The 27,197-nt window shown below is 36.6% G+C and overlaps 1 protein-coding gene across 1 annotated transcript; it reads right to left on the reverse strand.

Annotated features, from left to right (window-relative positions):
- Positions 1 to 1,364: 1,364 nt before the first annotated feature.
- On the reverse strand, positions 1,365 to 19,249 carry lingo1b (leucine rich repeat and Ig domain containing 1b). Its single transcript, XM_041980049.1, has 2 exons — positions 18,978 to 19,249; positions 1,365 to 4,518 (listed from the first exon to the last, which is right to left on the reverse strand). The coding sequence occupies exons 1-2, from the start codon at positions 18,987 to 18,989 to the stop codon at positions 2,659 to 2,661; spliced, it is 1,872 nt and encodes a 623-aa protein (XP_041835983.1). The 5' UTR covers positions 18,990 to 19,249; the 3' UTR covers positions 1,365 to 2,658.
- Between the last annotated feature and the right edge of the window lie 7,948 nt (positions 19,250 to 27,197).

Here is a 27,197-nt window from a genome sequence, read left to right on the forward strand (position 1 = left end):
GGCATTTCTTTGTGTTTGTTTTTGTTGGTTTTAAAGCAAAATGCTAATGTAGTGTTTGTCTTTAATACGATATGGCTCAGACCAAGTTTTTTGCAATCTCACCAAATAAATACAATACATTGATCTGTGTTATCCTTTCTTTTTTTCTTGGTGTCTCTAACATGCTCTCATTAGCAGATCAATATGAAAGTTTTTGTGATTACTTGGTTCAGCTGTGTCTGGCTATTTACCGCTTGTCTCTTTTTATAAGCCAGAGTACAATTCTGTGCAGCCAGCAGGTTTCTCTAGCTTGAAATTGATGTATAAATAAAATTTTATCCTTCAAAACACTGGTGCAAACTAGCTAGTAGAGGTTTCCCAGTGGCTGCATGCTACTGGTGCAGCTGCAGCAGTCTAGAAGAGGAATATAATTCTCATCAATCTTAGTACATGCTCAGCTGTGATGTCTGGTTATCAACAACGAATTACAAACATAATCTTTTAAAACAGTGTTGAACAGCCAAGGAACATTTATTACTGCTTAGAGAAGTGAGATTTTAAGCCTGTTTTTTTGCTCATGACAAAATCATTTTTCCTTTGTCTTAATGTTTTCTTTGCTTTTAACTAATATGATACCAATTTATTTTTTTACTGTGTCTGGCTAACATAGCCTACAGTCTAAATGTTAAATTAATGAAATACGGTTCCTGTGCTATGGTGCTTATAATTTCTAGGTATATATTATTCTTTTTCTTACACTTTGTATTGAAGGCTTAAACTTGTGGCCCAAAGTCACGTCATTATTGAGCTTTCACATTTTGTGACAGGGTAGGTGAATGATCACATATTTAGAACAAAAAAGGAGAAAATTCTGACAATAAAGTAAGAATACAAACATACAAAATTGTACATTGAGAACTGCTAAATAATCTGACTGCTGTGCTATTACTACTGGTTTTGAAAGCACCAACTGATTTGACTGTTTTTGAATCTGTTAAAAAAAGTTTACCTCACACTACGCCTCCTAAATAAACCAATTAATTCTATTAAGATTACTTCCAGCACAAGAGATCATTCATTCTCATTCATTTAGCATAAAATAAATACCATGTAGTATAAAATGTTCTTTATTTTAATAGATTTTCCATTTGCCCATCCCTTTTAAACAAGTGTTTTAAGAGTTAATGAACACATTATCTTCAGAGCAGACCTTGACTTTGAAATTAATTGGACAACAAAAATCCTTATGAGGAATAAACTCCATCTTACATATAAATATTGAGTATTGCTCAGCAGAAAGCTGGAAATTGGGAACTTAAGGCAACAAATTAATAGTCACTACTTTCTAAATGTAAAGTGACATAACTTCAGGACAGGGTGCTCACACTTACTGAGCTGCCAAATAAGTAAACAAATCAATGTTGTTGTACTTGTAAGTTGTTACTCAGTTGTTATTCACTATAACAAGCAGTAACTCACTTCTTCAGTTTAATTACATCAAAAACATGTTTACTGGATAATGTTAATCTGCTCTTTGGATTGCAGTATGTTCAAAACCCACAGCCATCAAAAGCATTACTATTGTGCCATAGCATAATGTACAAGGAAGAATAAAATACAGAAAAGTATGTATATCGCAACATTTCAATACATTTAAAGACAAATGTCCTTTGCTGGGTGAAAGGAGCACAAACTGTGGCTTTTTTTTCTTTATCAGTGTGTTAACATGCGCACTTCTTATTTGTCCATTACTAGAATAAGGAATTACTCTTAATTTCTGACTCATATACAACAAACTTGAAGTTGAGTTGAAAAACTGACTTTTCAATGGACACTTATCCATAGGGATAGTTGCTTTTTAATACCTAAAGACAACAACATCAAAGTGCTTAGAGAAAATGCTGATTATAATTTTGGAAAAAGGAAAAAGGCTACAATAACACAAAGCACGCGGTGAGGTTCAGCTCTTGTGCATTTTTTCACTGTCAAGATTCAACAATCCTTCATTATCTGTATCACTCCAAACATTAGTTCTCCTATTATTGACTCCTTTTAGTACTTATCTTTCAAATTTTATCTCGTCTTTCTTAGAATTGTGCCTTTATTTGGTGGAAATTTGACAATAAGTCTTGTTTATTATCAATTTACCTAAAAGTTATTGTCATTCTTGTAAACTCCATGTGAAAGGACAAAAGAAAAGTGATTTTATCTCAGTTTTTCAAGCATCAAAACATGGGCACTTACATGAGATCCTTGTGCTTTGAATGTTCATCAGAGCAAAAAAAGTATAAATAAAAAATATCCAACAGCCACAATCCTAATGACAAAATCATTCTCTCTAAATCTCTGTAAATATGAACCCATTTATTGTGTAAACTGTGCTTTATTTCTATGTACTCCTTATTTGGTCCCATACACTAATTGGGTTGTGTGTGCATGTTAACATACTGAGTGTTGCCAATACAAATTTACAGAAATCTGAATATTTGAAATCCAACATTTGCTTTGAAAGGTTCAGTCCCTGAAGTTAAAAAAGGGCGGAAAAAAGTCAAGAGTATAGTGTCAAGATGCCTTTGTTGCTGTGCAATTTCTATCACTCATTAATGAGTGCATATTGTAAGCAAGAATAGTGTGCATCCCGACAGCAGTTTGTAAGCTTAAATGGACTCCTTTTGGGGCTCACATGATTTTCATGTTGAATTGTACAGGTGCTTCAGTTGGACTGGCCTCTTCTGTTTCCTCTTTACGTGGCACATATTCAACTTCAATACTTGACTTGGTATTGTCTTTACCTCTGCTCCAGAGAAATAATATTACAAGACAGAAGAGGACCACTCCTAGGAAAGATATAAATCCCATGGTTGTTGCAATGATGAGTGTCTTCACATCAAATGGAAATGGAACTGAGGCCCGGGTCACATTAGAACCCTCATCACTTGGCTGGTTGGAAATGAAAGCAAATGTCTTGTTTGGCTGGTGGGGCCAATTCGGGGAGTAGCTATGCACAAAAAGGTGAGCAGCTTTGGTGTCATTGCCTGCTGCATTACTTGCAATACACAAGTAGGTGCCGTTGTCCTGGATTTGTGCATAGCGCACTTCCAGTGTACCATCATTAGACACAGAAAGTCTTGACCCCATGGTCTTAGCAGTGATGTATTCCTTTTTAGGGGACAACCACATTATCACAGGGACTGGATCACCCTCAGCCTGACATGCAAACTGAACTGTTGTCCCTTCATCTACATGGCTTTCTTGAACCTTATAATCCACAATCTTTGATTTCTGGCAGATGAAATAGTCAGGAGGGAGTGTATCTGGGAAATCTTTGAACTCTTTTCCTTGCACAATTTCAGGTGAAGCACACATGGGCTGTTGCTTGTTAAAGTTAAGCCTCCACCGCCGGCGGAAAACCCACAGCAAACGGCAGTCGCAGGCCAAAGGGTTGTCAAACAAAGCCAGGGTTTCCAGGTTTCCCACTGAGTGAAAGACAGACTCCTCAAGAGTGTTCAAGCCATTGCTTGATACATTGAGTACACGTAGGTGGTTGAGTCCTCGAAAAGAGTAAGGCTCAATGGTCACCAATCTCCCACCAGCCAAATGAAATGCCTGAAGTTTCTGTAGATTAAATAGTTGGTTCCCTTCCACAGTAAGAATGGGATTGAAAGACAGATTCAAAAACCGAATATATCTGAGGTGACTGATGGCTTGATAAGGAATAGCACTGAGATTACAGTTTGTGATGGATAAAGAGGTGAGATTGAGTCCAAACAAGCATTTTGAGGTCATGGTATCCAGGGCAGGCATGTGAGAAATTTCCAGGACTCTCAGTCGATACAGCCGCTTAAAAGAGTAATCCCTTATGACAGTAACATTAAGATAGCGTAATCGAAGTGACAACAGGTTATGCAGATGGCTAAGGGCATCCGTTGGCACTGAGGCTAATTTGTAGCCCTCAATGTTGAGGCTTTCAAGGTTGCTGAGGCCATGAAATGATCGTGGTGAGATGAAGACGAGATCATTGTCACCAACTTCCAAAGCCCTTAGGTTGTACAGTTCCTGGAACATATAGTCAAGCAGAATGACAATTTTGTTCTCACTTATATCCAACTGTGTGAGGTTGGTCAAGCCTGTGAATACCCCCAGCTGAATGAGCTTCAGTTGGTTGGTGCGCAAACCTAGAATTCGAAGGTTCATAAGGTTGCCAAAGGCCCCAGGCTCAATGGATGAAATAGTGTTTTCGTTGAGTTGCAGCTCCTCCAGCTGAGGGTAGTTAATAAACTCCTCTGGCCCGAGAATCTTCAGACGGTTCTTGCTAAGGTCTAATAGCTTTGTTTCAGTGGGGATGCCCTCAGGAAGGGCTGCCAGTCTCCGTCGATGGCACACGACCGAACGCTCCTGAGCATTGCAGTCACATCGAGAGGGGCAGCCGGTGGTGGAACCAGAAAGGACGGTGCCTAGCATCAGGATCAGGATGGGCTGCCAGCACGCCACCAAGTAGCTGTGCCCTCCTGCCTCTCCAAACACCATCCTAGTGTTTACCTGGGAAGACATGGAAAATATAGCATTTTGAATTTTAATGGATCTCAGTAAAAAAGGTTAAAATGTAGATGAGGTTTCAATGAATGCAAAAATATGAACACAACGTGTCACTGAAATGTATAAAAGTAACAAGAATATGTTGTCTTTTAAGAGTTTAATTGCACAGTCTTTTAAAAATTTCATTCTGTAGCATGTAAAATGTTTTCCTGTAGATAAAAAAAAAAACATGTTTCTAAAATTAAAATAAAATTTATAGCAATAATAATGAAATCAGTTTCATATTATAACATTATCTGATACGAATATCCCAAATTTACAAAGTGCTTTTGGCATCTTTGTAAATATAACATTCAGAATGAATTAAATGTATTCCTTACATCACTGACCCTTTGCAAAAATCTAAACTCTTATGTCTGTGAAAATCACCATTGTGCTTGTATCTCCACACTTTTACAAAGATGCAAGCTGCATCCCCTTTTGCCTGCATAGAATTTCATTATGGTGACTTTCCTCAGAAGTAATGGAATCAACCAATCAATAAAAGGGCTTGGTCACACAATGTAACCATCCTGCTGTGCTTCTGACTTCAGAGTGTGCTGAAAACAATTACTGTCAATACTGCTGACACATTGTGTCTGCTTGTACATACCCATTTTTAATTGGCAGTCAAAAATGCCATGGTACATCTTTATATGGCTTCCCTAGCATTTAAAGACTTTAAACATCCCATGCAACTGCTTACTGTTGACCTTGCAGTGATATAATGCACTAGCTGCTGCCAAATGGTGATAGATGAGGAGAGAGGGAGTTTGTCAGAGGACATAGAACCCTTATTTGATTTTGGCATTTTAACTGGGTACAACACTCAAGCTCAGCTTCTCACGACAAGTTTAATATTACTGAGTTGCATCTGTGGGACACACTCATTTATTTCTGATCATCTTTATTTCAAATTTGACCTTACTACTGTTTTTGATTGGCACTTTGAAACCCATAATTTTCCTTGGTTTGGTAAAACCACGGCTATTTAGTTCAATATTATGCTAAAATCAATTAGCTACACATTCCTTAGTTTTCGAAGAGCAAAAGAAAAAAAAAAAAAGCACAATTCAATGCTCATAGACATTCAGTCCAAATATACCCCGTGGTGTCAGAATGTGTGGGAACCAAAAAGGCTCTGTAGGTTATCTCATCAGTAAAAAATGTTTTTCTAAGAGTGCTTCAGATTTTAGTGTAATGTCATGTAAAAACTGTTTGGCTGTCTGCAGTTGTAGCTTTTACAAGGAAAAACTGAAATAACATAAACCTGATAGTGAAGGTTTGAGTGATTCTTTTTTTTCATTTTTTTTTATTGTTCCAGTACAAATTATACACTCTTAGTGCATTAAAGTTACAGGCCTGATGACTCTTGAGTGGTCACAATGGAACAATAATGGTGTATTTCAGGGTGTATTTAAAAATCATATTGACAGGATGAAAGCCAAAAGTGCTCTTTATAAACACAGATTACTATATCAATATTTACACATTTTTCCAAATTTTCTTCAACAAAATGGTAAAATATTATATGTATCCAATAGAAAAACGTACACTTTACACTAATCAGCCCTAAAATCTTTGACAGGTAGTAACACTTTTCATCTTTGTATAGTGCAATGTTCTGCCAAAAAAATGTGCATCCTGTTTGCGACCAGTCACTTCCTCCACAAATGGGAGCAGCACTCCCTAAAAGCAGCTCCCTCACTCAGCAGGTATGTAGAGGACCCTGTGACATGCACTCACAAAGAGTCTGAGGTCTTCTTCTGGCCTCCAGACTCTTATATACCAATCTGATAAAATCTTAAAGCATCAGTGGGAAGCAAGCCCAATCCACAAAGACTAAATCTCACAGTCCACAGTCCCTGAAGGATTTTTCGCTAAGCCCGAGTACCAAAAAACACCACAACACCCTCACATGTTCTTTGCCAATGTCCTGACTGGTCTGAGCTATTTTTTTATTTTATTTTTTTCATGTGTGTGTCTGTGTGTGTGTGTGTGATAATATCATAATGTTATCACTTATTGTATAAATGGACTTCAAGGCATTTAAATTAGGTATTTAATTCACAGTGTAATGACAATGTTTTTTGCACCTTGCTATAGTGGAATGTTACCAAGACACGAAATGTAGAAGGTAGGTGCCATTATCTGTTTGACACAAAAAATGATGTTATATTGTCTGTTCAGGGATATAAAGTAGGATGATACATTCTATTGTCACTGATAATCGCAACAAAATGTAATAGTAATTTATTTTATTATAATCTTTTTATCATGTATTTATGATTCAGTATAGTAAGAGCAGGGCTACTGTCTCTGTTATCTTGATTTATAGTGCATGTCTTCTCACTTTAGTACAGATTTGTCATGACCTTGAGCTGAAATTAAAAGAAATACAAATGTGGAGACCATCTTACAAAAATAGCTCTCACACCACAGCCATTCTTGAAAATATTACATTTACTCCCCAGGAACAAAAACAAATACAAATACCAATTTCTGACTCAACATTCCTTTATGAACTTCACACAATCTCAATGTAAAAACACCAGCTATAGCAATCGGTAGCAGTCTGTCAACTACAGGACTGTCCTCATATACAATTTATAATCTTTACGTGAGAGGTTTGAAATACTTTTGTCTGTAAGAGAATATCTGCTTTGATCTATTTCATCACAGATTAAGTGTGCCCACTCAGATTTCTTTTTCTTTCATCTTTTGATAGCATTGTGCAGGAGAACAATATGCTGTTTCTCCTCTGCCCTTTTATGACTGCTTGCATCGTCTCTGCGGACCTCTCACCCTGTCATAGTCCTTGCTCAAAAGGAAGTCTGTACTCAACATTAGTCTTTTGTTGCCCTGACTGGCTGCTCAGTTCTGTGTGGTTTGATAGTGGTCAAATTTAGACAAAAGCGTGCACTTAATGGGTCACGGAATGTCTGCAAGGAGCATACAGACAAATGAACTTCATGCATCAGTGCATATATCCCCTTCAGCTGTTTTGAGTTATTAAATACCTTCGTTGTGCAGCCCTCTAAGGAAAGGTTATTGAACCTTTTCTGCTTGAGGCAAGAGAAAATATTTATTAAAAAAACTAAACAAAATGTTAATGCAAGCACTGTCATATACTGCATTAAAGCATTTATTTGACATTTCTATAAACTGTAAACGGTCCTCATGCCCAAATGTAGCAGTCTTAACTTACTACTGGTCTCTGGAAACACCTGTTAAATCATTTTGGCTTTGGATTTTTGTTGCATACAGCTGAACAATGCTGCATATTGTAGAAATCCTTCATTTTAATTGGTTTTGCATTTCTATCATGCCCTCTTTTCACTTAACTCTACAATTGTGAGCAGTAGATCCTTGGGAATGAACATTTATTACTTTTGTTTGTTTTTTTTCGATTTTTGCAGGATACATACGTACATATATATATATATATATATATATATATATATATATATATATATAAATCTTAATGTCCTTTGCAGATCCTATGAGAGCATAATTCTAAGTAGCCCACTATAGTTTCAGTTTTATTCATAATCAGTATGAACAATGTGCTCATTAGCACCCATCTTAAACATAACTTGTTGTTCAGTGGCAAACATATCCCAAACAAGCTTTGATTAGTGTGCAGCTGTTTAGAGAAAAGCAGGAATGAAAGGAAATGAGGGTGCAGCTCCAGAGTACAGAGTAAATATGTAAAGGATTTAAGTGATGAAGATTGCTTCCACTGACATGTTTGTGTTCAAAGAACAAATTTGATTCAGCTTTGCAAAATTTAAAAGCAAATGATAGAGTGTTATAGGCTGCATAGATGTGAAGTGGACAATCCTCAGAATATTTAAAGACTAATCTAAAGTTGCAATGTGACATATTGTTTCTGTCTCGCATAATAGCATGCACTGAATGTGCCACACAACAGCTCAACAGTAGTGTCATTACAAATATATCACATATATCAGAGTAAATGCTTGAGTAGAAACACTTCCCATCTGCATTGCAAATATAATTTTTAGCTAATCATCACCCCCCAGCAAAATGAGCAGTTAGATATGGAAAATCTCATAAAAGGCAATCTTCCATGGAAGTCAAAGGTAAGGGTAACAGCTTCTGCCAATCTAAAAAAAACTGTATGGCTGAAAATCCACCATATAAAGATCAAATATTTGGAAAGAACAGAAATTGTCATCATATGGAAGCTACAGTACTTGTATTGAAATGCAGAAACAAACCTACATGGGACCATCAAGCTCTCAAGATTTCTCTTTTTTTAAAGAAATGTGCTCCAGCTGCTCAGGCTCTCAGCCAGAGAGGTATGCACGTTTATCTAAGAAGTTATGGTACTGAATATACAATGTCCATGTTTACATTAGAAAGAGAACGACAGAGGTGAGAAGAGTTGCGGTAATTATAGTGATGAGGTGTATGGAGGACAAGCAGATGTAGAGAGGCTTCGTTTTCAATAAATTTGTCATGCAATAATTGAGTGTTTAATTGTCTGTGATGGTTTATATGTGTCTATAACACAAAGTAAATCCTCATACTGAAGGTCTCTCTTAACCTCAATTGTAAAGCACCTAGAGGCCAGAAATGAAAATTTCAGAGACCTTAGTTTCTGCAGACCTTTGCAGAAATTGTCATACCCATAACATGTCTTTAGTAATGAGAAGCAAATCATTTATGAAATTTAAAACTCTTGTTGATAATTTTTTTTCTTTTTTAAAATTAGAAAAATACTTTTCCATGTTGTTCTAATCATTATAATGGCAGAAAAGTAGGCAGAAAAGAGACCTCAGTATTAAAACAAACCATTTAAAGTCTGAGGAAAATTATATAATTTCTACCAAAAAAAAAAAAAAACTTGCTCAAATCTACAAGCACTGGTTCTTGGTGCACAGGTTCAAACTATATTTAAATTATCATTTTAATCCCAAAACCTGACAAAAGGAAAAAAAAAAATAAAATAAATAAATCCAGTACATTCAAAGGAGCTAAGCTTTTAATGTTTTTAAAACAAGATTAGGCAAATGCTGATGCTTTAGTATTCATACTGAACAGCTCTCAGCTTGACAGGTGACAGTAAAGATGAATGGCCTTGAAGATGAGAAGGGATATGAAGTGATCATAGCTGCCTGTTCTCTACCTAAACATCACCAGCAACTATGGTTAGTGGAACACAAAAGAAATACTTTAAATTTTCATTTTTCATCTCAGAAAGCCTTTTACTATGACAGACAAAGAATTCATTCAGTCGTCAGGAATTGAAGCTGCTAGTAAAAGAAACTGGCCTAGTTTAGGCTTTAAGATGCAATATTTATTTTATCCTAAATCCTTATACAATTGCAAACAGGGGTCTCAATACCTGTGAAGCTGCTGTAACTATGGAATAAAACTATTTTATCTTCTCTATAGTATACCATGTCAATACAAGATAACGCTGAGCATTGCAATGCATCTCACTGTTCAGCTTGATGCATACAGTATGTGATCTTGAAAATGAATTGTTCATGCTTTATTGCTGCAAGGGAATGCCCCCTCATGTTGAGGTTGCAGACAGTGTACACACCTCCACAAGACCAGAGCTTTGTTCAAAGACATCCCAAGGGGTCTCGCCAATAGCAAGTCAGTAATAATTTTATCAATCTCACATACTCATCTCTTTCGCTGCTGGTTTGAAAATAATAGGATTTAGCATCATCTCCTGTGTGGTAGCAGGAGATGGAGACATCTGATCGTCCATAGTGAAAACATCATCATTGTGTGAACCTCTTATGGTATCACAAACTAAAGATAAACATCAGACCAGTATTTTTATATTTCTTACCATTTGAGGCAGCTTGGTAAGCCAATGTCTCAGTATTGTTCAGGCATTACTGAAACATGTGATAGATGCCAAAAATAATTCAAATAGACCTTCTTGATGAAGACATTTTGAAATGTGCCAGTATGAAGGCAACATGCAACATTCTATTAATTTCTATTTAGAAGTTATTCTTTGACGTCAAAGGGTTAAAGGATTGAAAATGTAATTGAAAGCACACGATTGTTAATGTTATCTTTCCTTGAACATCCCTGTTAAAATGGGTGTGAATACAATAAATTTCAACCTGCTGAAACTATGGACAGGCAAGGATTTTCAAATTTTTTGAATGGTCATTCAAAGGTATGTTGTTTTAAGCAGCACCTCGTAGATTATTCAGTAACACTACCATAAGCTGGTGGTAGTGCACCAATCTATTTACTGACAACAACAGAGGGATGATTCACATTGCCAGTTTGGTGAAATGCATGCGCTGTGGGCTTAGACATTAATGGCGTACAAATAAGGGAAACATGTAAAGCCAAAGACAACAGCTGTTAGAAGGCACTGTACTGAACTCCTTCGACCAAATACCAAAAAACACGATCTTATGCAAACTCTGTCACATTAAACTGGCATATCCAAAGTGTGCCAGCCACAGTTGTGTTAATGACATTAAGGAGTGGAGCAACACTGGTGCACTTTAAAATTGTTATATTACTTTCTGTAATATATTAATTATAAACTTTACATCACTATAGAAAGTGATGTCAAAATAGACAAGTAATGTGAAAAGCATGAATGACTCTCTAACTATCCGGAAGAAACCCTCTAAAAACCCTGAGGGTTTTCTGAAAACTTTACAGAACTGTGTTTGTCCACCTTTATTTCTCAGTCCTTTAAACAACAGATGACAAAAATATGGTTAAACCATTCAGTTTTTTTGTAATTCATTGACTTTACCCCTCTTCTTTTTTATGTTAAACCAAACAGCATGAAAGGTAAAGCCATCTAAAGGTTGCTCCTGATCTAAAAAGGGAATACAGGCAAATGTATCCTTTAGTTTCAGGCTATGTATTTCGCAAGACAGAAGTTGTCCTCCTATGTTCACCGCCCCCACCCTATCCAAGAAAAACAAAACAAAACAAAACAAAAAACAACAAAGACAGCAATTAAAAAAAAAAAAAAAACTAACACATGAAGCATATGGGACATGCTAAATTAACCCCTTACGATGCAGATGTACCGGTCCCGGTACATGACTACTAATCAAGTCATGTGTGCAAGCCCGTCCGTCATGAATGCCCACAATATACACATCAAATGAAAGCTCAAAGTCTCGTCTTTCCGATGATATAAACCATTTTGACACACAACAACCACAGCGCTAACACTAAAGCCTGTTTTACAGAAAAGCAGAAAGTTTAAATGTTGACTTTCCTTACCTTTGAGGGCTCTCTATAGGTCAAACATCAATATTTCTCATCAAGATTGGTCTCATTCTGTCCGTACAGGTTAGGCAAGGACATAAAAAAAAAAAATTCTGTGTGTTCTAAAGTGTGTAACTTTTTATCAGTAATACTGACAGTGATTCTGATTGCTGTGGGTGAAACTAGAGAGTGTTACCTTTAGAAAGAGCCCAAGCCTGTACTTACAATCCAGAGGGTTTAATAACAGCAGTAATTCTAATTTGGAGAGGTCATGTTACAGGCGTTGTTGCCAAAATGACCCCGCTTGATAAGGGGTTAAGGGGTGATTTAGCCACACCTGTGAATATGTTGGCCAATCAAAAGGAAGGAAGGACGAAATAAATAAATAAATAAATAAATAAATAAAGTAAGTGAGTAAGTGAGTAAGTAAGTATCAATCCAAGACCATAAGGCAGTATGGACAAGCAGACTCTGATTTATGTAATTGAGTTGGAAAGCTTTCATCCGTCAATATATTCGGTGACTAACTGTATCTTTAAATGCAAATGTGTAAAAATGTCCTGTTAACAAGATAAATGCCAGTACAATCTTGGAATAGTCTGTCATTGCCATGAAAACAAGTTAATGGTGCATACTTTGACACAATCAACATAGATAACATAGGTTATCCTTTCTACACATACATGTAATTATCGCAATCTTATATGCCCATGTAAACCTGGACGGGACACTTTGCTGGTGCCAAAGTCTTAGTAAAGACATTTTTTTTTTCTTTTACAATGCTTTACCTTTCCATCTAGCAGCTGAGTAGACATACAAGCATACTGCTGTCTTCTTAAATACAACAAACTCAATACAGGCTGCTATAGAACTTAACTGTTTAAAGATCTTATAGACAAAACCACTAATGGAGAATTGTTAGATTTGTTTCACATGCAATGCTCTTGCATTTAGCAACCAAATAGAACCAGACAGCAGACTTGAAAACAAAGCAATAGCTCCAGAGCCTTCAAGTACAATGGTGTTCTTGTGAGTAATGAGAGCCAATAGAACATGGCCCAAGGCTGACTCGTGGTTTCTTACTCATTCAGTATGCATTTGGATTCTACAGATGAATTCTTCTGGACTCTGAACTGCCAGGTTACGTGGGAAATGGTCTGGTAATTCCTTTTATTTCAGAGCTTCTTTGACCTTTTATTTTTGTAGCTCCTTGAATACCTATATGTTTGACAGTCTGACTCTCCTTCTAAGAAAATATATTTGATTTTGTTTTATTTGATGTGAAAATATATTTAAAAAAAAATAAATTAATAAATGCAGGTAAAATCTCATTTGTCATCGATAATTTTGTTAAGGTGTAATGTAACTTTTCTTAATTAAACTGAAATGTGTCCTGCTAAACTTTCTATGTTAAAATTAAACACTGTCAGATTGATTCCAATTTCAAATGTTTGGATCTAGTGCACAAATAACATTGCAATACCTTTATACTTGTTGCAGAATTACCATGTAAATCTGTTTCTTAGTTCACTGACAGTCTAACAGTAATACTACAAATGAGGGTTTTTCTTTATTAACACCCCTTCATCCTAAAAGTCATGTAGGATAAGCTGGAAATTACACAAACCTTTATCCCCTACTCACAATTAGGTAATATAACATGTTTTGGGCTGAAATTGAAAAAAAAGACTGAATGCCAACAGAAGCGAATTTTGATAATGTAGCTGGTGTGTCTGTGCTTGATAATGTCTGTGTTGTGAACTGCCATAAATAAGGAGGTGAGATATAGTGCTGGATCTCTGTCTCTTCAGTTACAATAAGGTTCAGGAATTACAGAAATGCAGAAAACTTCAGTGTGTGGTACATTTGCTAAGCTGGGCTTATCTTTGACCTTGATGGAAAATGTTTTGACCTCTGTTTGCAACTTTAAGTAATGTCTTTTCATTTTCTTAACTACAGCAACACATTCCAACGTGTCCTTCACACAGCATGCAGTCAACATGTAACACATCGTTTGAACACAAAGAAATGTGTCTATACATGCAGGAATAGCAGAAATGTACTGAACTGCAAGTTCTGAGTCTAATAAGACTGGCTTTGCTGATGTAACACAGTTACTAAGAGAAATTTTCCTTCACTCATTTCCTGCTAGTTAGCTAACACATCATGCTAGTAACAGTTTCATGCCAGCTTGTACAGCCCATTTATACAACTATTAGATGTTCAAAATGCTTATATGGATGGAGAGGGAGTTGAAAGATAACTTACAGTTTTATACCAGAAAAACTATTTTAGCTACACATAATGATGTATGATGTCCAACAACATTTCACAATTTAGCTTATTTCCAGGTAAGGTATAAAAGACAATCCCTCCCCAAACAAACAAACAAATAAAAAATATATGGTTATGCTTAGATATTAATCTTTTCGACATTATGTGTCCTGAATTGTGGCCTGAACAAAACAAAAGGTAAGGGTAAACATAATTTCACAATCTCTGCATATTTACTATTGGATACATGGTGAAACATCCCTATTATAGGTTTTCTTGTGATTGCTACCAATAAAGCATAAATTCAAAGTACAGATAAATAACATTACAGAAAGGTTTAACAGCCAAACAGAAGAATGACATGAAGACAGATAAATGGAAAGAGATGGCCTTTGCAAAAATTCCACTGTGATCAGTTCCATTTTATATATTTGTAAGCCATGCTGTGTTGACTTTGAAGCCATCCAAGCACATGAAGATGAGGCCCCCTCAGTTCTCATTCCTACTACTGCTGCCTCTGACTGTCTCATATTTTTGCATAAAGCTGTTATTATTAAATTTAAATGAGGAGGGCTGCAGCAGAGCAGCAGGACTGTGACCTTCTGAATACATTTGTCCAACGCAAATTTGAGTATCCTGTGACAGATCTGCCTTCGTCTGTCACCTTTCCATCCTGCAGACGTTGTATGACCACAGAGTCTGAGAGCCTTCACCACAATCACTTTCACATATCTTTTGATGTTACTGCATCTTTATCCAAGATGTATCTTGTTACAGAAAATGCTTTTATAGTAACATCATAGATGTTTCCTGGCTAGTTTACCCATTGCTCATTTCTGGGCCATCACAAATGAACTGTTATGTGCAGAAGTGCCCTGGTTTTAGCTGTAAATAAAGTGGGCTATAATTAGAACCAAATCACACTTGATGGGAACGAAACATTAGTGACCATACAAGAGCTTTAGATAAAAAGTAACATTATTCATCCTATAACAATTCCCCTTACACAGCATATGCAGCTGACCCTGTAGCGGAATGAAACATTCTCACAACATTTGGCCATGTGTAGCTTTATATAATTGTTTATGCCTTTTTTTTTATATATAAATTTCTTCACAAATATTGCTGCTTTTAAGTTACACTGCTATGACGTGTCAGTTCCCCTACTTTTTTTATTGAGCTACTTTGATGATCCCAAATTTACTGTGAGGAAATTGGCAATATTTTTCTTATTATGTAAACTACTGCATCACAAAATATTAAGCATATGGTGGAAGCATGGAACAAAGCGCTGTGAAGAAATAAATGGCTCCACTGCTTTGCTTGTGCCTACCTTCTTGTTTGGAATGAAACAGACCAGTGCCACAGCTTCATATGCAGTAACTCATTTCTGAAGAGTTTATATATTAACTTGGCTACATTTCCATGCCTTTAATCCTCACAGTATATAGATCACGATACATCGATTCTGACCTTTAAGCTGACCTTTAAGGACCATGTTGCCCTCGGTTGCCCAGTCTTGTCGATTTGCTCTCTACAACATCAGGAGGATCAGACCCTACCTGACTGAACACATGACCCAGGTCCTGGTCCAGGCTCTGGTCATTTCACGCATTGACTACTGCAACTCCTTACTGGCTGGCCTGCCTGCATGCTCAGTTAAACCTCTGCAGATGATCCAGAACGCAGCAGCACGTCTGGTCTTCAACCAGCCCAAAAGAGCTCATGTCACTCCGCTGCTAATTGCTCTTCACTGGCTTCCAATTGCAGTGCGCATCAAATTCAAAGCTCTGCTTCTGGCTTACAAAACAATAACCCAAATGGCTCCTGTCTACCTTCACTCCTTAATCCAGAGCTACACTCCCTCAGTTACGTTCCAGCAGCAAAAAACGCCTAATGCTTCCACCACAACAGGGTGCAAAATCAGTAGCTAGACTCTTCTCCTCTGTTGTCCCCCGGTGGTGGAACGATCTACCAAACTCCGCCCGATCTGCAGAGAGCAAGCTAAAGACTCTGTTGTTTAAGGAGCACTGCCTCTAGCACTACATGACAGCACCTGGGTCCAACTGGACTCAAAGCAGTCTGACTATCCCTTAATTATGATGTCCCATCTTGTTTGAATTCATGCTTGTGTTGTTCTTACTCTCAAATGTAAGTCTCTTTGGATAAATGCGTCTGCTAAATGACTGTAGAATAGAATAGAATAGAATAGAATAGGTTTCTAATTAGAAATGGCAGTATTGTTTTTAAAAGAAATAATGAACACCACATTACAAACTGCTTTGGGATAGTGAAAAAAAAAGTATTTGTCCTTTTTTTTTAGACAAAATGTGGATTTTACCAAAATGATAAAGAAAAAATGCCAATGTTAAGTTGTTTTGCTGTAATTAACTCACATTTAACCTTTACTTGACAGCAAATCCCATATAGTTTAGGGACTTTTATTCATTGTCTTGGTTTTTACTCCTCCCAGTATACTGTGCTTTGTTCAGCCTCACTATGCCCTGTGTTGTGGTGTAAAGCTGCAGTAATCATCTTGTTTATCTGAGGGCGGCCTGCAGGGTCAAAACAATATATATATATATATATATATATATATATATATATATATATATTCACAGTTTTTTTTTTTTTTGCATAAGCTCAACAAAAATCTGTTGTTATTCTCTTCATTTATGCTAAATCCATGTAAGTTAGATAACCACTATTAAAATGGCAGCAGAGGGGACAGGCTCCTGTTCACTAGAGTCTTGTCATACTTTGTAAATTAAGAAGACGAGGTAGCTCCATTTTAGCTTGTTTTTGAGACTCAGAAAGTAGTCAAGAATCAAAGAATCTCATATTTCTTACATTGCACTGAGTTGTCATGTTACAGTCTTTTGAGTATTACCCCCCTCTACCCCCATGAAATGTCCATTTTGCTTAAGTTACATGAGTGCCTTTGCATGGCTTTGTTTTGTTGTCATTTCTTCCTGCTGCCACTAATCAAGTGTGTTTGTTTAGCAAAGCTGACAAATAAAGGTGCCTCCAAATTAACAGCTGATGCTACCATGGCTCCAGGGATCTTTTCATTTCAAGAGCTTGTGTTTAAGCCAGGAGGGGTTTGTGAAGCAACTCGGTTTTGTGAATCCCATCTTATGCAAAAAAAAAAAAAAAAAGGAAAAGAAAAAACTAACTAAATTTTAATGTGTTGCCTACCCTTACATCAAATTGCATTATGCAAAGTTGTGAAACATAAAGTGAAATTTAGCAGCTAAGAGGCCAGATGTTCAGGAGGTGAAGTACCAAATTGGAACTTAAAAATAAAGAATATTTAATTTGTCTTCACCGGGCAAATTTTGATAAATGGTAATTTTGCTATGTGTTTGTTAGATGTATAAAATGGTAGCCACAATTGTTGTTTCTTTTTTTTATTTATTTATTTATTTAAATGGTAGTACTACATTAATATTTAATATAATACATAAATGCAAATTTTCTTTATATCCACTTGCATGTCAAGAAAATTTGCATTTATGAATATAATACATAAATGCAGATTTCCTTGACATGCAAGTGGATATAAAGCATCTTCCTATACAGCTCTATAGGCATAAATGGAATCTAAGATGTGTGGTGAGTATCTGTAGTTGACATTGCATTAACAGTCATACCCACTAGATTACTTAGATATGCAAACCAGACAAACAGAATAAACTGATACTGACAGGATGTAATGTATATTTCAGCAATGACTGCAATATAGATTGCTGAAAAACAGTTTGCTAAGTAACATTGACACTTTCAATTAGTCAATCATTCACAGGCTGTAATCAGAAAGTCAAGTAATAAATGTGGTTTACTAATTCCAGTTCACAGAATTTTGTGTTCACAATTTCAGAGAAGCAGACGTGCTCATGGTGACATGCATAAATAACAAGGCAAGAAAAAAGACTCCACTCAGCCATCATAACCTGATTAGTGATTTCCAATTAAAAGCTTTGTCTAGTTCATAAAACCTCGATGTGAAAACAACCTCTTCCCTCAGAGACGGTTGGGGGGGTCTGTGGCTTGCAGTGTTTGTTAAAAGCGGAGAGGAAGAGTCCCCTCATCGATGTCTGCCTGCTGGAGCATTGCAGCCATGATTATGTGGATGCAAACAGAAGAAGCAATAAAAACTGAAGCTGTGATAAATTGCTCATTTGGACTGCATAAATAATCAGTCACATACCCTCCCCCCCTCACGCCCACCCTCACCATCAACACTACTCCCATCCATCTAGCTAACCTGTGGCAAATCAAACACCTGCAACAGCATCCTTTATTGCCACTGGAAATGGCCAACAGTAAACGCTTGCTGGGAACGTGTAACAGTCTAGATGAGTTTATTGTCATCTGAAGGAACATGAATGTTAATGAGCAGATTAGGAAGCAACAACAAACCACACTGGCAAAACACTTGGGAGAAAAACATAAAACAGACACTATTGCGCTCAGTTTTACACCTATGGCTGTGATATAAAAGGGGAGTATAAAAGTATTTTTGCATGGATTACTGCACACATACCATATAGAAGTTACAATACATATGTATTTTTTCAAGCATTGTGGAAAATATCTAACCTACATACAGTACATTCAGATGTCACACGCTCACATCATTTATATGTGCTCCCTCAGTAATAAACCCAGATTATAGAGCAGAACAGCCTAATGAAACCCATCTGGATGACAAAGCACAAATAAGATCTGGAGGTCTCATCTGTGAATAATTCTTCTTTACACCCCCCCCTATTTGCCTAAGGTACACAATTTTATTCCTGACATTAATTTGCTCCCTGGCGATCCCCTGGCCCCACCACTGCACCACAATAAATCTGATCCAGTGACTCAGTGCTCAAAGCCCACCATAGAGACAGAGTACTTACCAGGACTGTCATGCAGAGAATTCTAATTCAGGCAGCTCCATGTTGCCAAGGAAATTCAAAATGCCTCCGAAAGCATGGAGTCAGGGATGCAGGATTCAGGACAGGCAAGATTCAAATGTGTTAGAGGGATATACGCAGAGATGAGAATCCCTTGTCTGAGGGGCATTTGAGAAATGCCTTCGTCCTCTCCAGATGCGCTAAATCCGGCAGCACTGATAGGCTGACATGTAAACACACAGGCAGCTCTGCTGGCTCACACACGCTCACATACATGCTGCACCTTGCCGAGAAAGAGAGGAAGAGGGAGGGGCAGCTGATGAGAGGCGGAGGGAGGAGCTGCAGTGCTCTGGGAGAAAGAGAGGACGGGGGGAATGAGAGGCACAGAGCACAGGCTGTGAGGGGAGTTAAAAAGAAATTGAGAGAAATGTTCTCTGATTGCACTGGCAGCATCTTCTTTTGATATGTGTTCCCCATACTTTTCCTATTTGTGGAGTGATTTGAATGGTCTGGTTAAGTTGGATACAGGCTTCAGTGGAAGAGGCAAAAGATGTTGACAGAACAGGAGGCTAAAGAGGGAGAAACTAAACTGAGGAAAGAAAAGAAAGTGTTTGGTTGTCTACTGCCTTAAAATGTTCAGAAACATGAACAGAGTGCCTACACGCCTGCTCTATAGTATCCAGATTACTTAACACAAAAGACTGCATCTATGTACTATTCACTTCTACCATTATGAATAGCAGTTTTATATGAGCAAGGCGTAACAGAAATCCACTCATTAGGAGGACATAGAAGTATATGCAAATGCACTTGCAGTTACGAAGGACAGAAGGAAAAAAGTGCAAGAATATACAATATATTTAAACAAATGTTACTCCACAAAAGTCTTGTCCTAACCCTTGTTTCTTTATAATTGGGGTCTTATGTCAATTAGCACAGACCTCATTTAAACATAATAAGGCACCTAATTCAAGGTTTGCATCTACAACTTAAAGACACAATTTTAAATTGTGTCCTTACAAGTAGCCTGCTGAATACAGAGGCATGTCTTTTTTTCCCCTTTCTGTAGTAACATCAATGAAAAATTCATTCATAACACAGTTTGACAGACATAAAGCAGAATTTTGGCACCAAAAAAGTGATTCCCAAAGAGCCATTAGCTAGAAAAGTTCACATGTCTGGGTAGAACATCTTTTAAAAAATGGAAAAACGGGACAAGTGGAAGACACAAAAAAAGTGACAGACCTAAAAAGAAAAGAGAACCACTTGCAATATGCAAAGCTTTTTTTTTTGCTAATAACAAGCAACTGTGGAGAGCTGTGGATATGGATGGATTACTTTTCTGTATTTAAGATTTATTGCCAAAGTCTGGGATTATCTCCACCTACTGTGCAAAATAAGGTTATAATCAGGCAACCTCACCTTTAGTTAGGTTTGGGGGTGAGAAGCTGCAGCTTAACGATGCTAACGGGTATATGGAGCTGGTACTCACATGCTGGCATTGCCAAGGAGGCTCCACACTCAGGAAGTGTTTACGGGAGATTAGAGAGCTGAGGATTTAATGGAATGGTGTTGGACATGAGGGGCTCCTGGCAGCTGAGTGATATGTGACAAAAGCTCTCTATGGCACAAAAAGACATCTGCACTTTATGTTAAATATTTGCTTGCATATTCTTGAGAAGATATTGGAGTGATGTATTTTGAAATTCATCTCATTTTAGAGAAGTTATGGCACCTACTCTGAACAGGAAAGTCCATCCTACTTTTGTACTAAATCTATTCGACAAACAGCAGTATACAAAGCAAAAGACAGCCTATAGTGGTACATCTCTGCTGGATAATAAAACATACAGGGGGACAGAGAGTTATTTAGACAGTTGGAAAAGGCGACATACTCTGCCTGACTACAGCATAAAATAAAATTTATTACTCATTTTGCCAACTACAAGCTAATCTAAAGGAAATGAGTAATGCACCCCTGTAAAAAATAAAACTAGATGAAAGGTGCTGAAGGAATCTGGATAACATTTGGGGATAAGAACCTCTATGCATGCTGATGGGTGTATTGCATTTATCTTTTATTTTCTTTAAATTTTTAGATTATTACTGCACACACAAAAGAACAAACAAACAAAACACACACACATATATATATATATATATATGATAGCTGATTAATGTTACTTTCAGTAATGCTATGAGTTTTCATCTCCTAGCAGAACCATGAGACTCACAACCTATGATTAGAGACTGGATTTGTTCCCAAGACATTTGAAAAAGTGTGAGTGCGCCTTTTTCTCTAATTAAAATACAAGTGCTCTCTCTCTCTCCTATAATTACTGCCTGTACATATGCAATTGCCTTCTAACAAGATGCAGCTTTTTTTTTGTCTTTTGGAATTGTGGCAAGCCTGCACAGACATGCAGTATGAGTTGCATTCCTGAAATGAGCCTGTTTACAGGGGATGTAATAAGTTGGCTGGTCATTCATTATTATTGCCATGGCAAAAAAAGAAATGTTCACTTCTTTACAGCTAATTCTTTTGAATGTGTCTGTTTGTAGCTTTGCCTTAGCAGCCTGGTCATGTCCCTAAAGAGGATGAGGCAAAAAAATTAAGTGTTAGTATGGTTGGTTAGATCCTGGCCTCTTTGATAATTATTGTTATGACCTTAAAGACATAGGCAAACAAAAAAAGTCTACCTATTTCTTGCAAGCAAGCATTGATTTTCTTGTTTGAAATGTTGATGGCCGATTATATCTGCTGCAGCTGGCACACTAATGAAGCCAGTTTCATTTGTTTATTAAAATCTCTCTAGCTGACTGTTTCCAGCTGCTCAGTCTGATAAGAAAACCCTGTAAAATTAGAATTTAGAAATGAGAATTATAGTCAAAGACTGAGGTTGAAACCACTTGTTCAAGGCAGAAAGTCAAAATATTGCCTCCCCCCCCCCTTTTTTTTTAAAAGGTTTTATTCATTAGCAAGCAACTAGTTTCCACATTTAATAGTTAAAAAGAAAATATTTGTTGTATGAAATCTACAAGCCTGGCTCTCTCCGGTCAGCAAGCCCAAATTGTAACTTTTAGGCATGTGTAAGGATCATAATTTTTTCCTTTTTACACCTAAGATCAAAAAGTGCTTTTAAGTCTTCTATTAGTTAACCCATAGTTAGGCGACTGTATCAAAGCTGCTGCTCACCTCAGATGTGCCTTGAGGGTGTTGCTGCCAATAATTAATGGATCCTTTTGAAAAAAAAAGATCAACTAAAGTGATCATATCTGTCATTTACTTTTACCCGCTAATGACATTGTGTAAAGTGTTACACCTCAAGATTCTTAAAGGGAAATATGGGTTTCCCCTTTGGACCAAACATAATTATCCAGTCTGTCGGATAACAGGCAAATGAAGTCTGGGTTTGGAGTAAGGATGGGGTTTGACTGAAGCAACCTTTTAGAGATGTGAGAGATGGGTAGAATTAGAAGATGATTGTAGATTGAGCTAAATGCATTATTTTTTACATTGCAATTGTCACTCCATGTAACACAGTACAAGGCTGGCTGGCTGGATGGATGGATGGATGGATGGATGGATGGATGGATGGGTGGATGGATGGATGGATGGATGGATGGATGGATGGGTGGATGGATGGATGGATGGATGGATGGATGGGTGGGTGGGTGTTTATGGATGGATGGATGGATGGATGGATGGATGGATGGATGGATGGATGGAAGGTCTGTTCAAGGTACCAGCCTTAATATACATTGCCATATTATAATTGTTGACCATGGATTGGGACTCTTTGAACATGCGGACAAACATTAAACATTTCTCGTGAGAACTGATTGATGGAGAGCAGAACTTGGCAAGACAGCTGTCACATTGGCTCAATGTTCCCATATGTTGTAGAGAACAATGCATGTCATCATCTGGAGAGCTCCCCTGTTTGCATTATCCTCAGCAAGCCCTTTGACTTCAGAAATTATTAGTATAAATGTTCAGGAGTCAAATTTGAGACTTATGTCTGAACAGGAAATCATTTTTGGGAGAGGTTACGAAAATTTGCATGTGACCTACAACACTGTTGGCAAATTGCATGTAAAAACATTTCATTTAATTCATTATAATATGTATGGATATTACTAGAATAATGAGACTTATTCTTCTATAAATCAAGGAAATTAGAATAATAAATGTTTGACTCCAGAGTGATTAAATGAGTAAACAAGTGGATATTTCCAACAAATTAGTTCTACATGGAGGATTTTTTGTTCGGTTTCACTGTAATTGTGGTAAATAAGTCAACATGTTTTGTTTACATTCATGTGGATATCTACAGACGTAAGGAAACCTACTGCATTTATATATTAAATGACATATCTGATGGTGGGTTTAATGAGCTCTACAGCTGATTTTTTTTGTTAATCTTGACCACTGTGCTCTCAAACTGAAAGTCTCTCAACTGCTAACCTATGACTATGTTTTCTTAAAATATAATCAGCTTCCTCTTAAGTCTATTTCTTCAGGACAAGTGACACATCCAGTTTAGAAAGTCATTCCTTCACAGCACAGGAGGTCAGTCATTCAGAGGTTTCTGCTGCTTGCACTCAGCTCATCACTTATTGGCTTGAACACCTTAAGTGTCGTTTTGACTCACATGTCTTGTACAGCCATGATGGTGAAGAAGTGATTAGATGTTAGAATACAAGAGGTTAATTGTCAGAACACAACAGTGTTTTTATGGGCTTCTAAATTGGATTTCTTTAGTAGAAATACAGAGAATTAAAACATGAATCATTATGCAAGACACATCTAATGAATAATATAAATAAAATGCAATCCCATATATGAATCATAAGGTCTATTTATGTCTAATATTGACGAGAGGAGCAGAGTCTCACAACATCAAAGACATTTTCTCAAGCTTTAATGAAATCAAGTTGGAGGTTGTCATATTCATCCTCCCCACATCCATCTGCACAAGCCTTCAGCCATTTACCAAAAAACACAAAAGAAATCTGGTACAATTTATATTTTTTTTATTCTTTCTTTCTTTCTTTCTTTCTTTCTTTCTTTCTTTCTTTCTTTCTTTCTTTCTTTTGTTTATTAATATTAATATTAATATTTGGAATAACTTTGCCCACCAGATGATTTGTTATGCAAAAACATCTGGGACGCGGAACATGGAAGTTGCTAAGTGCAGGCACATTAAACAGTTTTGGCAAGTGATTTGATTTTTTAAAAAAAAAAGAAAAGAAAAAAAAGGAAAAAAAAATCTTGAAAGGGAGAACAAATATGTCTTTAATAGCAAGACAACCTTCAGTGTTTTTCTACTCTTCTTTTAATGACAAAATTTGCTCCAAATCTTATATAACTGCTGAAATGAAAGCTTCTCCAGTTATCCTCTGGTTATCCTCTATGGCAGCTACAATTGCTGAGTGTCATCACTTCTAAAACCAAACAGAAGCAGCCTGTATTAGATGCTGATTGGTCCAATACACTGTTCCTTGGCAACAAACACAAAGACTGAAGCTTGACAATATGGATTATAACAAGGTAAGCTGAGTGCAACATGTTAACTGTACTCAGAATTGAGTGAAGAATGATGGACTTGCATTTTTCTACATGAATGAATTCTGTACAGCTTTCTTGATGGGTGTCATTTATGCATCAACCAAAATATTATATTGCATTTATGAGATAAATATGTCTACACATTTACAGCTGTTGCAAATGCATCAGTTAATGCAAGGTACATAAGAACATAGTACTAAGCTTTTTTTCCTGTTTTTTGCAATTTATAGATTATTTTTAAACTATAATTAATGATTGATAGTATGCAAAGAGGGAATATCTTTAAAGAATAATGAGTTCTTGAACCTTTTCATTACACTGAATCTTAAACCATCATGCAAGAAGGACAAGCTTTATGAATGCTGCAGAATTTACAAAACTTATGTTGCATAATCTGTGACATTAAAAATCAACAGTGTCCTCACAGCCACACTGTTTGTCGGCCAAAAATTTTAAATTCTGACATAGTAATGACATTGTATGAGTTAATACTACCAACAAAGGTTGACATTAATCATAAAGTACATTTTTACAACAGTGTTAAGAATGTTGTTTAATTACCACAAATCCCAAGAGAGATGAAGAAAATGTCTTGAGGACAATTTGAGTGTAGTGGATCAATGGCGGCATGCAGAGCTACAAACTAGGAAACAGAAAGACCATGGAGAGTTAAATATTAATCAGAGAATCTTATTTCATAAATGTGCATAGTTTCTTTTTTTTATATATATATATATTATCGCCTGATAAGAAAAAATGGGCCTCACAGGACTTTATCAGTATTAGGGTGAAGCAAATGTTAAACAGTGTAGTAGATATGGTCCATTATTCAGTTTTTGACAGATGGTGACTGTGTGAAGAATGGCAATGACACAGCAGGATAAAAGGACAACAGATGATTGGCAATCAGATGCCTGGAATAAAAAGCCTAATGTTTTTTTTGTGTTAATTAACTACGTCTCAAAACAGAGCTGTGAACGTTAAAGAGTACACTGTCTCAGTGACTTGTAAAGGTTTTTGTGGCGTGTAAGAACTCCCACATTCTGTTGTTAAACATTTTGTAGTCCTGACAGATTTTCTGCTTAGATGAAGCCATGTGTCCCAGTTGATTTGTCAAATTTATATTTAATGGGTTGTCACAGTTTCGCCATAAAAACCACCACACTTAAACTTGTATTAGCAGACACCTGGTTAATGGCTAATATGATAGTATTTGTTCAAAAGAAATTCTTGAGCAAAGGTTCTTTAGTATTAAAATGCCATAAAATCAAATTGATGTGGATTTTCATTTAAAAAATCCTTTTGTTCTCAAACTTTGGTTTTGTCTTCATCATTTATCGTTGATGGTGTAATGTACTGTGACTTGCTGAGGAAAGGACCATTTATCAGTTAAGCTACAGCTTAATTTTATCTATTGTTGCCGCTTCCTCATTAAAAGTAGAACATCAATCAAAAGAAATTTACCTTTTAACACAAGGAAATCCACCAACATATCCCATCTTGATATGTTTTGTAGCTTTGAAGTGTTTTTTTTTTTTTTTTTTTACACCAGTAATATTAATAAAAATGAGAGCAGAACTGGTTTTTTAATTCTGTTTAATTCATAATGAAAAGAAAAATTGTTGATCTTAAAGCCTTTTTTATACTTATTGTAAATGTAAGCATACATGTAATTTATATATTTAAGCAGTTACTCTACGTTATCTTTCAGGACAGAAAAACAATGTGGTTGGTGCATGTTTGAAGAAATAATGAGTCATAATGTTTGCCCAAAATTTATAAAACACCACCACCCTGTGGATTAAAGCAGTAATGCAACTTTAGCACATATTTCTGTTATTTCAAGATTTTTTATACCTCATCTGGAGCACCTATTGCTCCAGATGAGGAGCGGTAGGTGTGCAGGAGTGTGAGAAATATTGCATTTATACAAACTCACTGCGGATTGCACACATATGATAATTGTACTAAAAGTATTCTAATTACAGGACACTCAGGGAAAGATTTTATTTAGAAATCCTTAATAGAAGCAATCATAGCAGCTGCACAGTCAAACACAAAATAGAAAGCCACATTACCGCTGTGATCACATGCAGCTTTAGAAATGCTTGCAGGGACACGTGCAGTGTTATTCAGTGAAAAAAATCCTCAGAACAGCAAAAAACAAACCAATTCCCCTGGCATGATGCTGACTATGCTGGGAGCATGTCAAAGAACCGTGGATGTGTGTGCTGCTTGAGCATGATGTATCTGCTGAAGACTTTTTTTTTTTTTTTTTTTCTCATTTTCTGCTGCAGAGAAGCAATATAAAGAACAAAGAGAACACGTGTTGCTAAAATTATATAGAATGTCAGTGAGCATTCATTGTCTAGAGAGCATAATTGTGTTACCCATGAAGCATGTCCACCTTCCATGCTTGGCAGTCATGCACCATTTCCTGTGACCTTGCTTTGCAGGATAGAATCCATTTTATGTAGGTTTAGTCATTGCGGTCTCTTATACTGAGCATGTGTTATAGATTGCTTTTACTTTGCTTTAAAGTGTCATAATTAAAACATAAAGAACGTAGGATTTGTTTGCAAACTTTCAAGAAAACTTCAGATTCAGTCAGCATTAGCTTAATAATTTTAAGGCAAAACAGAAAGGCCTTG

Source organism: Melanotaenia boesemani, chromosome 1, assembly GCF_017639745.1.
Source record: "Melanotaenia boesemani isolate fMelBoe1 chromosome 1, fMelBoe1.pri, whole genome shotgun sequence".
Lineage (NCBI taxonomy): Eukaryota > Metazoa > Chordata > Actinopteri > Atheriniformes > Melanotaeniidae > Melanotaenia > Melanotaenia boesemani.